Source organism: Protopterus annectens, chromosome 6.part1 (genome assembly GCF_019279795.1).
Source record: "Protopterus annectens isolate FY-2018-M chromosome 6.part1, PAN1.0, whole genome shotgun sequence".
In the NCBI taxonomy this organism is placed as follows: Eukaryota; Metazoa; Chordata; order Ceratodontiformes; family Protopteridae; genus Protopterus; species Protopterus annectens.
The window spans coordinates 63,571,167-63,585,154 of NC_056738.1; the positions used below are offsets into that span (position 1 = coordinate 63,571,167).

Genomic DNA, 13,988 nt, shown 5'->3' on the forward strand with positions numbered 1-13,988 from the left:
AGGAAAGTTAGACTGTTTGCAGACAATATTCTGCACCTGATCAACCAGGAAAGGACGCTTCTAATTTTCAACAGTTTACTCCCTTAAGACATACGTTTGACAATTCGATAAAGGAATATTTTCTAGTCAAGGCCTGCAAGCCTCTTGCAGCATGGCTACATCAGATAAAACAGCTAGTATCAACCAGAGGTCTCCTATGTCAAGTACACAACCAAACAGCAACTGCAAACTTAGTTAGCAACCTTAGATATAAAATTCAATGGGGCATGTATTCTACTAAACTATTTCCGTAACAGAATTGTGATGCATACCTACCCATTATTTCTGTAAAATAGCAAGTTACCTGAACAAAGGTCTAGGTATGGCAACACTTAAGCATTACTGATGAGAGCAGCAGCTTAGAGAAAATTATATACCAAGAAAAATCTTAACTGCTTCCAGATTTCATACTGCTGCAGAAAGTATAGCCAATGAAAAATAATAGTTACCCAAAAGGATCATCTTGAAACCCTTGATTGTATCTTTCAGGGGCACCAATTTTCCAAGATGGCCAGTGAAGACTTCTGCAACCTGGAAAGGTTGGGAAAGGAATCTCTGGATCTTGCGAGCACGTGCAACAGTTAACTTGTCTTCTTCAGACAGCTCATCCATACCCAAAATAGCAATGATATCTTGAAGCGATTTGTAGTCCTGTTAAGTTAGGATTCATTAGGTTAAAAAAACAAGTATGAAACATTTACTTTAGATGGTCTTAAACCCACCACATTGTATACAACCAGTGTAAAGGCTGATGCAAAATGATTTTATGCAACTTAAAGCACAAGACCATAGCTTTGATAAAACAAGAAAAGTGTAAATTACCAAAATGTACAGTTGTGTACACTTACCATAAATGTAGATGTTAGTGTTCACTGTTGCAGGCATTACATTTGGGTAATCAGGTTGCCCTCAGTTGGCCTGATTAACAAAGTCTTGGGTCCTGTGTCGGTTGCTGTCCCTTCTGGGACGTCAGGCAGTCAGGGGTATAAAACATGCAGCCAACGCCATTACATTAGGAAGTAAACAAAAACAAAAAGGTATACCTACAACAAAAAAGCAAATACACCAAAAAGGCTTTTAAGCATAGTAAAGGAAAATAGAGGTACAGCCAGAAGTTAGGGGGCAGGAGGGAGGATAACCAGGACTGCAACAGTGAATACACTATCTACATTTATGGTAAGTGTACACAACTGTGCTATGTTAGTGTTTCACTGTTGCAGTCATTACATTTGGGTAGATTCCCAAAGCTATGGTTAAGGAGGAGTTTAGACAGCATTAGGGCCAGCTATACGGCCCTGCAAGACTGCAGTGGCAAAGCTAGCTCTGGATTTAGAGAAAATTGGCAAATAATGCTTGGTGAAAGTATGTACAGAACTCCAGGTAGCAGCTTCTAGGATGTCCCTGGTAGGAACGCCTCCGAGAAAGGCTTGCAGGAGGAGGAAGTAGATGCAGCCCTGGTGAAGGGAGGTCCGATCCCCTGGGGGATAGGGTTTTCCATGGTGCTTATAGCAGAAATGAATGCAATGGCTTATTCATTTAGAAATGGTTTTGAAGTGGCCACTGCAGCAAATGCTACCAGCAGTTCAGATTTGAGGTTTAAGTCCTGTCCAAGTAGAATCTTGTCTGTGCACATCCAAGGTATGCAGTATCAGTTCCCCTTTGTTCTCTGGATTAGGAAAAAAGGTTGGCAAATGAATGGACTGATCAAGAGCCACACTGGATACCACCTTGGGTATGACTGATGGATTGGTTCCGAGTGACACCTTGTCTGCAAAAAGAAAGACTCCACTGCCACAAGTGCCTGTAATTCAGATACCCTTCTAGCTGAAGTGATTGCTAAAAGAAAAGCCCAAGAAAGACATTTTAAGTCTGCAGTAGCAACTGGCTTGAAAGGAGGTAGAGTGAGTTTTCTCCAATACAAACTTAAGGTCCCAGGCTGTGGTTGGAGCTCTCCTGGGTGGTGTCAAATTTTTGGGCCCTCTGAGGAACTGCTTGAGCAGTGGATGTAAGAGGGGAGGTTGTGTTGAGCTCAAGTGGCTGAGGCGTGGATTTTAATGGAGAAAGACAGGCCCTTGTGAAGCATCTCAGTCAAGTGATTTTAAAATCTGAGGTAAATTGGGTGCTGCTGTGCTCATCCCTCAAGATTTATTCCAGGCACAGAATCTTTTCCATTTTTCAGCATAATAATTTCTAGTACCAGGCCTCCTTGCCTCAAAGACATCCATCACAGGTTTGCTGAGGGATGGTAAGGGAGAGTAAGTAATTAGCCAGGCTGCAAGGTTGTGTTGGAAGCAGAGTATGGAGAATCTGGTGGTTCTGCTGAGACAGCAGGGAAGGAGTCTGAGGCAGGTGCCATGGAAATAAGTGACACTGCGCAGGAGGGGTACCAGTTTTGGTGTGGCCAGTCTGGAGCAATCAAAATCTTACTTGGTTTGTCCTGCTTGACTTTTAGTAGTACTTTCGAGAGCAGAGGCAGTGTGGGGGGCATAGACTGACAGGTTTCTCCAGCTGAAGGATAGAGCATCCACTTTCCAGGCTTGTTTGTGGGGAGTCCTTGTGCAAAATTTGTCCAAATGGTAGTTCTGGGGGGAGGCAAACATGTCTATCTGGGCTCCCCCATTCGCTTGTCAACATGCTAAAAATCCTTGATTCAGTTTTCACTCTTGTGGGTCCATGAGGTTTCTGCTTAGTCTGCCAGTATTTAATTTTCCTGGCAGGAATGGAGCTTGTAGGTGCACTTGGTAGCTCAAGGCTGTGTTCCACAATGCCATGGCTAGTCTGCAGAGGAATGTATACCCCCCTGCTTGTTTATGTACCACATAACCATGGTGTTGTCAGTCTTTACCAGTAGTTGGACTGGAAGAATGTAGTCCTTTAAGGCTGGCAGAGCATTCTGTACAGCTAACATTTCTTTTCGAAAGATACGCAGGTGCATTTGACTTTGGTTCCATTTGCCCTGAATGCACTTCCCTGCCAGGGGAGCCCCCAGTCTGATGCATCTGTTAGGGTTTGGGCGGCAGGGAGTGGTGTGAAAAGTAATCCCTTGCTTTGGTGGCAAGCCTCTGCCCACCAAAGGAACTCTAGGCGTAGGCAAGGTATGATAGGAATCATTGTTTCTAGGCTGTGAGAATGTTGACTCCATAGGCTTTTTAGATACCACTGTAGTTCTTGTATGCAGTCTTGCATATGGAATTAGAACAATGCAGGAGGCCATGAACCCCAAGGCTTGCAGTATTTGTCTTGCAGATAGCAGGGTTTTTGTGGCCACTTGTTTGAAGTAGGTTGTCAAATGAATTTGCTTTTCTGGCATGAGGTAAGCCATCTGGGAGTTTTAATTTGTTGACAGGGTACCAGTTGTGATTTTACAGTTTATGGTGTACCCCAGACAAGTTGGAACCCTTTTTACAAAGGCCACATGATTTAAAAGTATGTCCTGGCTTTCTGCCTGAATTAGACAATCGTCCAGGTATGGGTATATTTGAATACTTTTGCCTGCAAAATGCAATAACTGGAGCTAGGCACTTTGGCTTCTCTACTGCACCCAGGGTATTCACAAAGGGCAGTGCAGAGAACTGATGGTGCATGTAGCCTGCTTTGAAGCATAGGTATCCTCAGCAAGATTCCCTGACTGGGATGTGCAGATATGCTTAGTCTTTGCCTAGCATAGGAAGTAATTGAAGAGTCAGCATCTTGAATTTTGACATCTTCAGAAAGGTGTTGAGAGTAGACAGGTCCAGGATAGGACGCCATGTCTTTTCTGGGTACCAGTTAAGTCTAGAGTAGAAACTTTGTCCCTTTTCCTCTTTCTCTCAAGCATGGGGGCTATTCAACTGGTACCAGAAGAGGAAAGTACTTGGTTTTGAGCCTCTGCCTACTGATTTGGGTGTAGGTCCAGCCACCCATTTGGCATTGGCAATGTGTGGAAGTGAAATTTGTATCCCTGGGGCACAAAAACCCAGTTGTCCGGGGTAATAGTTCCCAGTTCTTTGCATGAAGAGCAATCGCCCCCCACCCCCACCCCAAAGGAGCAGTCAGAAGATAAAGTGCTTGGAAATTTTAGGTCAGAGTTTACCATTGGGGGGGTGGGGGGGGGGGGGGCTGAACTTCTAAAAAAGAAACACTTTGCGTAGATTTAGCTTCATCTTCCATATTTAAGAACTTCTTACAGTCGGTCCCGATTTAAAGGAGCATCCAACAATTTAGCTTCAACATGATCAGGCAAAGATTGCTCCTTAAGCCAAGCATGCCTTCTAAGCACAGACCCAGTAACAGCAGCCCTGCAAGAGGCCTCTAAAGAATCAGAACCACATTGCAAAGTAAGTTTTCCAACCAACCTGTTCAGCAGAATACATTAAATCCTGTAATTTTGCACACAGTCATAGGTAGGTACTAGGCTATCGGCCCAAGGGCCTATGCAAGCCTAGCCAACAAGGTTCCCTGGCTTACGCCACCCAAGAAAGTTATTTTCCTGTGCCACTGACAAGCAGACACAGAAGTGATCCCCGGGGTGTATTTCCCATTTCCCATCCACTCAAGATTTTTCTTGAAGAGTGCTAATGAACTTTGCTTGACATATATGGGTAGCCTGTTCCAGAGTATGGGAAATCTCTGGGATAGGAATCTATCCCTCCAGCATGTCCTGTTTATTGTGGTGACAAGGTTTAGGTCCCTAGAGCGTGTAGCTCGGAGGGATTGGGATTTCTTTAGGTGTAGCATGTCCAACAGCTCTGGGTCTGACATAGCTTTATATGTTAATCAGAGATCACCCCTGAGTAGACGACATGCTACGGAGTAAAGCTGGAGTTTTGAGGCGATCAGTGTAGGGCATTTGAGTCCGGTAATCTTTGTGAGGTACTTGTGGCCTTTCCAGCTGCTGCAGATGTCTTGTGAGGTACATTCCAAAAGGGGCATTTTACTCTACATAATGGGTCTAATGAGTTATGAGTAGAGGGCAACGATTTCCTCTTTCCTGGACGAGAACCCTTTTATGATAAAGGTGCGTCACGTAGGACTTCCTGACTACTATGGCAATGTGAGGACATACTGTCCACCTGAGTCCCAAGGTCTCATCATGCATTCGGTGTTATTGCTGCCTATGTGGTAGTTCATGGGTACAGAATTTTTACCAAAGGGGATGACACTGCACTTTTTGGCATTGAGCTAGAGGCCATGGCTCTGACACCAGAGGCCCTTCTGTAGGATGTTCACATCATTTGGGGACTTTACTATGGCTCCTAGTTTGCAGTCATCTGCAAACTTAGCCAGAGGCCTTCTGTGTTAGCCTGTACTTCAGAGAAGTAGATACCAAACAGGAGCTGTCCCAAGACGGAACCCTGTGGTACTCCACTTGTCACTGGTTTGAAGTCAGATTTGGAGTCTGCAACTTTTACAGTGTGGGTTCAGTCAGTGAGCCAGTTGGCAACCCATCTTGTGACGTAGGGATTTATGCCTAGTTTGAGTTTAGCTAGAATTCCAGAACGGGGGGATTGTGTCGAAAGCCTTGGCGAGGTCAAGATAGGCTGTGAACCACTTTACCCTCATCTACGGCTTTGGGGACTGCCTCAAAGAAGTCGATCAGGTTCAGGAGGCATGATCTGCCTTTCACAAACCCGAACTGGGTGGGATCCAGAGTTTGGAGGTTACCAATGTCGGTTTATGAGTTCCATTATATGTTCCATGGCTTTGCAGACCAGGCTCATCAGGCTAATAGGTCTATAGTTCCTGGGATCAGTGGTGGCTCCCCCTTTGTGGAGTGGGATAACTGTTGCTGTGTGCCATTCAGTGGGCACAAAGTCTGATGCGAGGCTATTATTGGACATGGTGCTTAAGTGGGGAGCCAGTTCATTCTGAAGTTAGTGTAAAACGCAGCCTGGGATGTAGTCTGGTCCCATGGATGCTGTGTTTTTGGCTTTAGAGAGTGCAGCTTTCACCTGCGTAGTTGTGATTACAGGGACTCTGCATTCTTCCTGTATAGATATGGGCCCTTTAGGGGGTGGGGGGGGGGGGTAAAGTTAGCACTGAACTTATCTGCCAGGATGTTGGCAATATCAGTTGGTTCTGTAATTTTCATGCCTTTGTGCTGTAACTAGAGCAGATCTGGGTGTTGCCATTGAGATTCTTGACATAGCTATAGAATGCTTTGTGGTTGTCCTTGGAAATAGTGGCAATTTTATTTACGTAGCTAGCTTTGGAAGGATCTTATAAGGGATCTCCGCTTCTTACTGAGGCTGACCAGGGAGCTCCTCCACTCATGGGATTTTACTCTTGCAACAGTTTCTTCCTTCTGTTGTACAGTTTATGGCAGGGGACCACCAGATTGGCTTCCTTCTTTTGGTGGATAGCGTCTTGGTTCTGTTTGGGATAGCATGATCCATGCACTCATGTAGGTGCTTATAGAGCGCATTTGTGTAGGATTCAGCAGTTGTAACTGTATTGTCCATTTGCATGGGTGTCATGAAGTTCATTACTTCTGTCTTAAGCATGAAGTTGGCTGTGGAGAAATTTCTTACTGTGGTTTCCTTAATGGGGGGTGGGATGTGGCTATCGAGGGTGATTAGCTTATTGTCGGATCGGACCAACGAGGAGATGACTTCAGGTGTGAACACCATTCATGTAATGAGTGGGTCTAGGATATTGTTGCCCCTGGTGGGGGTGTGGATAAGTTGATCTAGGGCATTGGAGTTTATGAATTCCAGAAAGCGTTGCGCTAAGGAGTTAGTACACGAGTAGTTTTCCCAGTTAATGGTGGGGTAGTTGAAGTCACCCATTATTAGGGTGTTTGGTTGAACCCTAATATTTTCCAGTACATCAAGAAAAGAGTGGGCATCCTGGGGCATGGTGGGGGATCTGTAGCGAGCTACAATTTGGATAGCAGTTTTGCCAAGAGTTAGTTGCACTTGGATAACCTCGGATGCATTATGCTGAGCAACTAGCCTGGAGGTGTGGATATCCTTAATGAATATGGACACACCCCCACCTTTGGTGTTTTGGTCCAGGTTAGATGGCTGAAAATTGTGGTACGAGTTATAGCCTGGTAGTGCAGAGGTGCTCTCTGGAGCCTTGAACCAGGTCTCAGTCACTGCAGATATCGATGTTCTCCATTTTAAGGAGTGCCTCGAGTGAGTGCATTTTGAAATTTAGACTTCTAGCATTGAGTAGCATTACACTCAGTTTTTGCTTACCTGTTCCTGTCAGGAATCATTTTCTGTTTAAGCAGTCCAATAACATGTTGCTGATATTTTAACATATGAAATTGGCAGTTTAATGCTCTAACGGCCCAAGGATGCTGAAGTCTAAACCTTTTTACCCCATCTATCCAATGTCCTGGAATCTCAGAAGGGGTAGGATTTTTAGCAATAGAAGCCTTAATGCCCTTGGGCCCCTGTGAAAGTCTCTGGATCTGCAATAGAATTTTTGAAAAGGAACTTGTGGGACTCTGGGAGCCTGTAGCATCTGCCAGGTTTACTGGGAGCAGACCAGGAATCAGGGGCCAAACTGGATTCCAAGAAATGTCTAGTACAGGAAGAATAGCAAAAGGCCTATGCTGGGTAGGAGAAGGAAATCCCAGCGCCTCTTATGAATCAGAAAATTCCTGGCTTTCCCAGTGAAAATGCTCCCTTAGAGTACGTAAGGTTTCTCCAAAAGAAAAATCCTCAGGAGGGGAAGCAGAGAGAATAGTCCTCTGCATCAGAATCCTGAAATAGGCAAGGACAAATCCAGGCCTCTTAGAAGGGGGGTTGGCTACCCCTGATTGGAGTTGACGTTCAGCCATTTTTCTTTTTTTAGGCATAAAGGCCCGAGCATGTGGCCTGGGTGTCTGTTTAGATATGGATCGAAATTTAGGCCTTCATAACGAAGGAGGCATCGATTTAGTATGCAAGTCCGTAGGAATGAATACACCCTCAGAAGCCTGTGCCTGCACAGCGGCTCTAGACCCATCCAAGGTAGAGAGGCCTGCGAATCAGTAGTGGGCATCAGCTGCTACGATTAGGTCTGCGAAAGCACCTCACAGAGTACTGGCGACTGGCTTAGAAGCATCGGCAGTTTTGGACCTCGGCAGCCTGTCTTTGCGTTTTTTCAGAATCCTGGTAGTCTGATGGCTAACCGATTACATTTCTGGATAACTAAACAGAGAACCGAAATATTTAGAGGCAAAACTATACAGATGGTTTTGTGCTTTAATCAGCGCACCGACAGCAAGGTACGTCGTGGTCAGGGGTCTAGGCAAGGAATACAGTACAGATGAAATTTGAGGCATTTGCTTTCCACATGTAATTCAATTAACTTACTGAAATCGGTAAGGAACAAGTAAAAGTTTCCAACGGGATACTTGGCTTTTAGCTGGACGACTTTGGTTCTGAAACTTGCAGTTCTAACATATGGGTCGTCCTGCCTCAGGCAGCCCTTCGGTCGGCCGGATTCCAAAGTCTGGGTCTGGCCTCGGCTGATGTCGCACTTCACCCGACGTCATAGCTGCTGTTTATTGGGTATAAAGGCATCAGCCGATGCCATTTTCCTCTGTTTCTTGCCCCAGATGCCCTCTAGTAAGGCTAAACGCAAATAATTCCAAACCTAGCTAAGATGGGTAAATACCCTTGGAGTACCACAGAGGGGAAGGAGGGTGGGTAATCCTGACTGCAGATGCATACCCATCGGACATCTACATTTATGGTAGGTACAAAACTGTACTACGTCCTTCATCTAACATATGGGTAGAATACCATAGCCAAACTGGGGGAGGAGGCCCTAAGATAAGGATGGTGTAGTTAAGATCCCTTGCAAAACAGCAGTTGCAAAGCCTGCTCGGGATCTAGAGTATAAAGGAAGATTGTAATGCTTGGCAAATGTATGCACGGAGCTCCAGGTAGCAGCTTCTAAAATGTCTTTGGTAGCCACTCCTCGTAGGAAAGCTGTAGTGGTGGCTGTAGCTCTTGTGGAATGAGGTCTGATATTATCAGGAGTTGTCTTTCCATAAAGAGTAACAAAAACGAATGCAATTTCCTATCCATTTTGAGATTGTCTGTTTTGAAATTGCTTTTCCTTGCATTCCTGTTGCATATGCTACCAAAAGCTGGTCAGTTTTTCTGCTGGTCTTAGTTCTGTCCAGATAGTAGCGTAATTGTCTGTGCACATCCAAGGTATGTAGCAGTCTTTCCCCCCCTGTTCTGTGGGTTGGGGAAGAATGTAGGTAAATGAATCGCTTGGTTCAAAGATACTCTGGAGACCACTTTTGGCATAAAGGTAGGGTTGGTTCTCAGAGAGACTCTGTCCTGATGGAAGATAAGGAAGGGTTGTACTGCCATTAATGCCTGTAACTCAGATACCCTTCTTGCTGAAGTGATTGCTAGTAGGAAAGCAGTTTTCCAAGACAAGAATTGTAATTCTGCTGTTGCTGCTGGTTCAAGAGGGGGAAGAGTTAACTTTTCCAGCACAAAGTTGAGGTCCCATGTGGGCAAAGGCGGTTTCCTTGGAGGCTTTACATTTTTGATTCCTCTCAAGAACTGCCTGAGTAGAGGATGAGAGAAGACAGGAGGATCCAAGTTGTATTCTGCTGAAATTGCTGATGCATGAATCTTAATGGAGGAGTAGGACAGGCCATTATGGAACAGCTCTGCTAAATATTCCAGGATGTGTGCTATGTTTGCCAATGAGACATTTTCTCCCTTTGCTGCACTCCAAATGAGGTATCTTTTCCACTTGGCTGAATAAGTCTTCCTTGTGGAGGGTCTGCGTGCCTCCAGGATAATGTCCTTAACCCTCCGAGATAAATCTGGGTTATTTTGTTTTATGCAATATTCCAAGCAGCTAGCTGCAGTGTTTTCAAGTTTGGATGTAGGATCTTGTAGTTGTCCTGTGTTAGTAGTAAGGGACAGAGGTAGATGCCATGCGTGTCCGAGACATGCTTCTCAGTAGCGGGTACCAATGTTGTCTCTGCCAGTCTGGAGACATCAGAATTACCCTTGGTTGATCCTCTTTGATCTTCAGTAGAACTTTGTACATCAAGGGAAGAGGTGGAAATGCATATCTGTCAGGTTCTTCCAGCTGAAGGAAAGTGAGTCCACCCTCCAAGCAAGTGGATGGTATGCTCTTGTGCAGAATTTCTTCAATTGGTGATTGTGTGGGGAGGCAAACAGGTCTATCTGTGGTAGTCCCCATTTCTTTGTTATGGCTTTGAAAATATCTGGGATGCAGCATCCATTCGTGAGCATCCGTGGTAGTTCTGCTTAAGGTGTCTGCTAGAGAATTTTCTTTTCCTGGTACAAATCTGGCCTGAAGTAGAATGTTGAGGTTCAGGGCCACATTCCACAGGTCCATTGCCATCCGGCATAGAGGATATGAATGCGTACCTCTCTGTTTGTTGATGTACCACGACTGTGGTATTGTCCGTCCTTATGAGCAGATGACCCTGTTGGGAGTGGTCTGAATGCCTGGATCGCATATTTTACTGCCAGCATCTCCTTTAGATTTATGTGTAGATTCAGCTGGTCTTTGGTCCATAGGCATTGTATACACTTGTCCACCATGTGAGCCCCCCATCCTAGGTCTGAGGCATCCGTGGTGATGGTCTGGCTTGGCTGTGGTTTGTGGAAAGGCAAGCCTCTGTTCAACTGCCAGGCCTGAGCCCACCACAGGAATTCTTGCTTCAGGCATGGAATTATTGGAATCTGGTCTTCTAGACTGTGCTGGTGTTGAGACCATACATTCCTTAGGTATCACTTTCTCATATGTAGCCTGGCATGTGGAATCAATATTATGCAGGATGCCATGTAACCCAGGGCTTGCAGGACTTTCCTTGCAGTAAGCAGAGTTTGTTTTGTTAATGACATGAAATAGCCTGGTAGTTGCTTTTGTTTTTCTTCTGTGAGAAAAGCCATCTGAGTTGGTGTCCAGTTCTGCCCCCAAGAATGTTATCCTTTGGGATGGTACTAGTCTTGACTTCTGCATGTTGACTGTGTATCCCAAGGCTTGCAACAGTTGTATGACATTTCCAAATCTTTTGTTAATTTTGCCTTGTCTGCTTGTATTAGGCAGTCGTCCAGGTATGGGTAAATTTGAATTCCCTGAAGCCTGCAATGAGCAATTACTGATGCCAGGCATTTCGTGAATACTCTGGGCGCAGTAGATAAGCCAAAGGGCAATGCTGAGAATTGATAATGCTCTGATCCTGCAAGAAATCTGAGGTGTCTTCTGCAATCTGGTCGTATAGGGACGTGCAGGTATGCCTCCTTGAGATCTAGAGTCACCAGCCAAGACTCCTTGCCCAGCATGGGAAGAAGCTGCTGGAGAGTCAGCATTTTGAATTTTGGAACAATGAGGTATGTGTTCAGTGCGGACAAGTCGAGAATAGGTCTCCATTGATTTTCTTTTCTTGGTACCAGGAAAAGCCTTGAGTAAAATCCTTGGCCTTGTTCCATAGGTGGCACCTTTTCTATAGCTCTCATCCTTAGTAAGTTGTTGATTCGTCTTAGAGCGTCTGTTTTTTGGCTTGGTGGTAGGTTTGGCATTCCCCTCTTTTTTGGTAGTGTGTGGAAGTGAAACCTGTAGCCCTTGTCTATTGTTTGTAAAGTCCATTTGTCTCCTGTAATGTAATGCCAGTTGTCTGAAAATAAAGCAAGCTTTCTGCCCAAGGGAGCTTCCAGTTGTTCCCTGGTAGGCGGTATCAGAGCCAAGTCATTGTGTCTGTCCTGTGGAGGTGGTTGTAGTTGAATCTGTGGCAGTACTTCTGATTGGTAGGTTGCCACGGACGTCCCCTGTAGGCACCCCTAGATTGATTTCTGCCTCTCTGTGCTCTGGAGTCGTCTGGAAAGAACCAATTTTTCGAAGGCCAATTTCTGCTAAACCTCGGAGGTTGGACCTGTAAGAAATCCTTGACTGTTTGGACAGATTTTGTTTTTTCCACCTTCTTTAGAACCTCCTGTGCAGGGGAGCCAAACAAACTTTGTTTCTCCATGGAAGCATCTAGGAGTTTCGATTTAACATGGTCTGGTAAAGATTGTTCTTTTAACCATGCATGTCTTCGAATCACTGTTCCAGTCATAGCTGATCTAAAGGAAGCCTCCAGTGCATCATAGCCACATTAAGAAATGGTTACTGACCTGCTGAGAGTTATGTACCAAATCCTGAAGAGACTTGCGGTCTATAGGTTCAGGAGAGGACAGTTTTTTTATTTAGCTGGTCTAACATACTGAATCATGTGAAATTGACAGTTTAAGGCCCTAGCCGAAAGAGCAGCAGAAGTATAAACCTTTTTACCCCATCTCTCTAATGCTCTAGATTCCCTATCAGAGGGGAGAGGGTTTTTGGCAGAAGCAGCTGCCACACCTTTCGGGCCCTGTGAAATGGTTTCGGGGTCTGCAACAGGAGCCTTATACAAATGGTAGTGTGTGTCCGGGACTAATATCTGTCAGGCTTGGCAGGGGCTGGAGGAAGAGAATCAGGAGCAGTACAGGCATCATTAAATGCATCATCAACTACTGTTAGTACTGGAGGAATGGCTAAAGGCCTATGCTGTGGTAAGTGTAAAAAAGTCCTTAGCCTTTTCCTTGAATCTGAAAAATCCTGGCCCTGCCATTGGAAATGCTCCCTCATAGCATGTAAGGTTTCCCCAAAAGAAAATTCTTCAGGAGGAGAAGCAGAAGGAATGGAGTCTTCTACATCAGAATCCTCATAAGGAGAATATGGGCCTTCCTGAGGGTCTGTAAAGTCCGAATCCTCTGAGGAATAGTCTGTAGAGACAGGTTCCGGGGGTTCAGTCCTAGGCCTCTTATCTGAAGGGGGCTGAGAGGCCCTGTCTGGGTGAGGTTGGGATCCCCTGATCAAAGAAATGAGATCCTCAGCCAGGCTGAGTATTTGTGAACTAGAGGTAGGCCTATGTGGGGGGAGTTTTAGCAGGTAAGGCCTTAGAAGATTTAGCTGCTTTAGCCCTGGCAAAGGCCTTGATGGACATAGAAGCAGGGGGTCTAGCAGCCCCACGTGCAGGGGTAGATATGTCTAAAGGAATAGTATCTGACAAATCCTGGGTGCCTGCTTCTGTAGCAGTAATTTCAGTAGCAGATTCGACCATGCTCTGTGAGGCCTCTGCTATAGGTGGCATGCTTTCGGCCGAAGGAAGAACCGAGGACTCTGTTTCAGCCGAAACAGAGACACTCGCGGTTGGCCTAACCTCGGTTTCAGCTGAAACCGCGGACCGCGAGTGTCGGTCCTTTTCCTTGCGCTTTTTAGCTATTTGTGTAGCCGGAGTCTCAGACGGCATTTTGTAAGCAAAAGCGGGACCAAAAAACTCCTCTGCAAACTCCGACCGACGTCTAAGTGTCCGTCGGTTGAAGGAAGCACAGGCTAGACAAGCTGATACGTCGTGGTCTGGGCCTAAGCAAGGAAGGCAGTAAGAGTGGAAATCCTTATGAGGTATTTGTTTCCCACAAGTTAAACAATTATTTACTTTTTCTGACATCGGCTGAGGCAAGAAAGAGTCCCCAATGGGGTAGAGTCCCCAATGGGGTACTTAGATTTTTAGAAGTCTTCGGTAGTAGAAATTTCTGGATCTGACCGACCGGCACTTGCGAACAGCTTCTGCTTCAGGCACCACGCGGCAAGAAAGACAGAGGAAAATGGCGTTGGCTGATGCCTTTATACCCAATAAACAGCAGCTATGACGTCGGGTGAAGTGAGACATCAGCCGAGGCCAGACCCAGACTTTGGAATCCGGCCGACCGAAGGGCTGCCTGAGGCAGGACAACCCATATGTTAGGACTGCAGATGCATTCTTGAAGGACATTGAAAGTTTCAGGAGTTGGCCAACCGGCACTTGCAAACGACTTCGGGCACCTCACAGCGAGAGATTTATGTAATGGCGTTGGCTGCATGTTTAATACCCCTGATGACCTGAGGTCATGAAAGGGACAGCAACCAATGCAGGACCTAAGACTTTGTTAATTAGGCCGACTGAGGGC

The 13,988-nt window shown here is 45.6% G+C and overlaps 1 protein-coding gene across 1 annotated transcript in view; it reads right to left on the reverse strand.

Annotated features, from left to right (window-relative positions):
* ATP5F1B (ATP synthase F1 subunit beta) overlaps window positions 1–13,988 on the reverse strand; it is a 202,271-nt gene that overhangs the window by 19,411 nt on the left and 168,872 nt on the right. Inside the window, exon 9 of the mRNA XM_044075484.1 lies at window positions 489–690. Within this exon, the coding sequence (XP_043931419.1) occupies window positions 489–690 (202 nt within the window). The remainder of the gene's footprint in view (window positions 1–488; window positions 691–13,988) is intronic.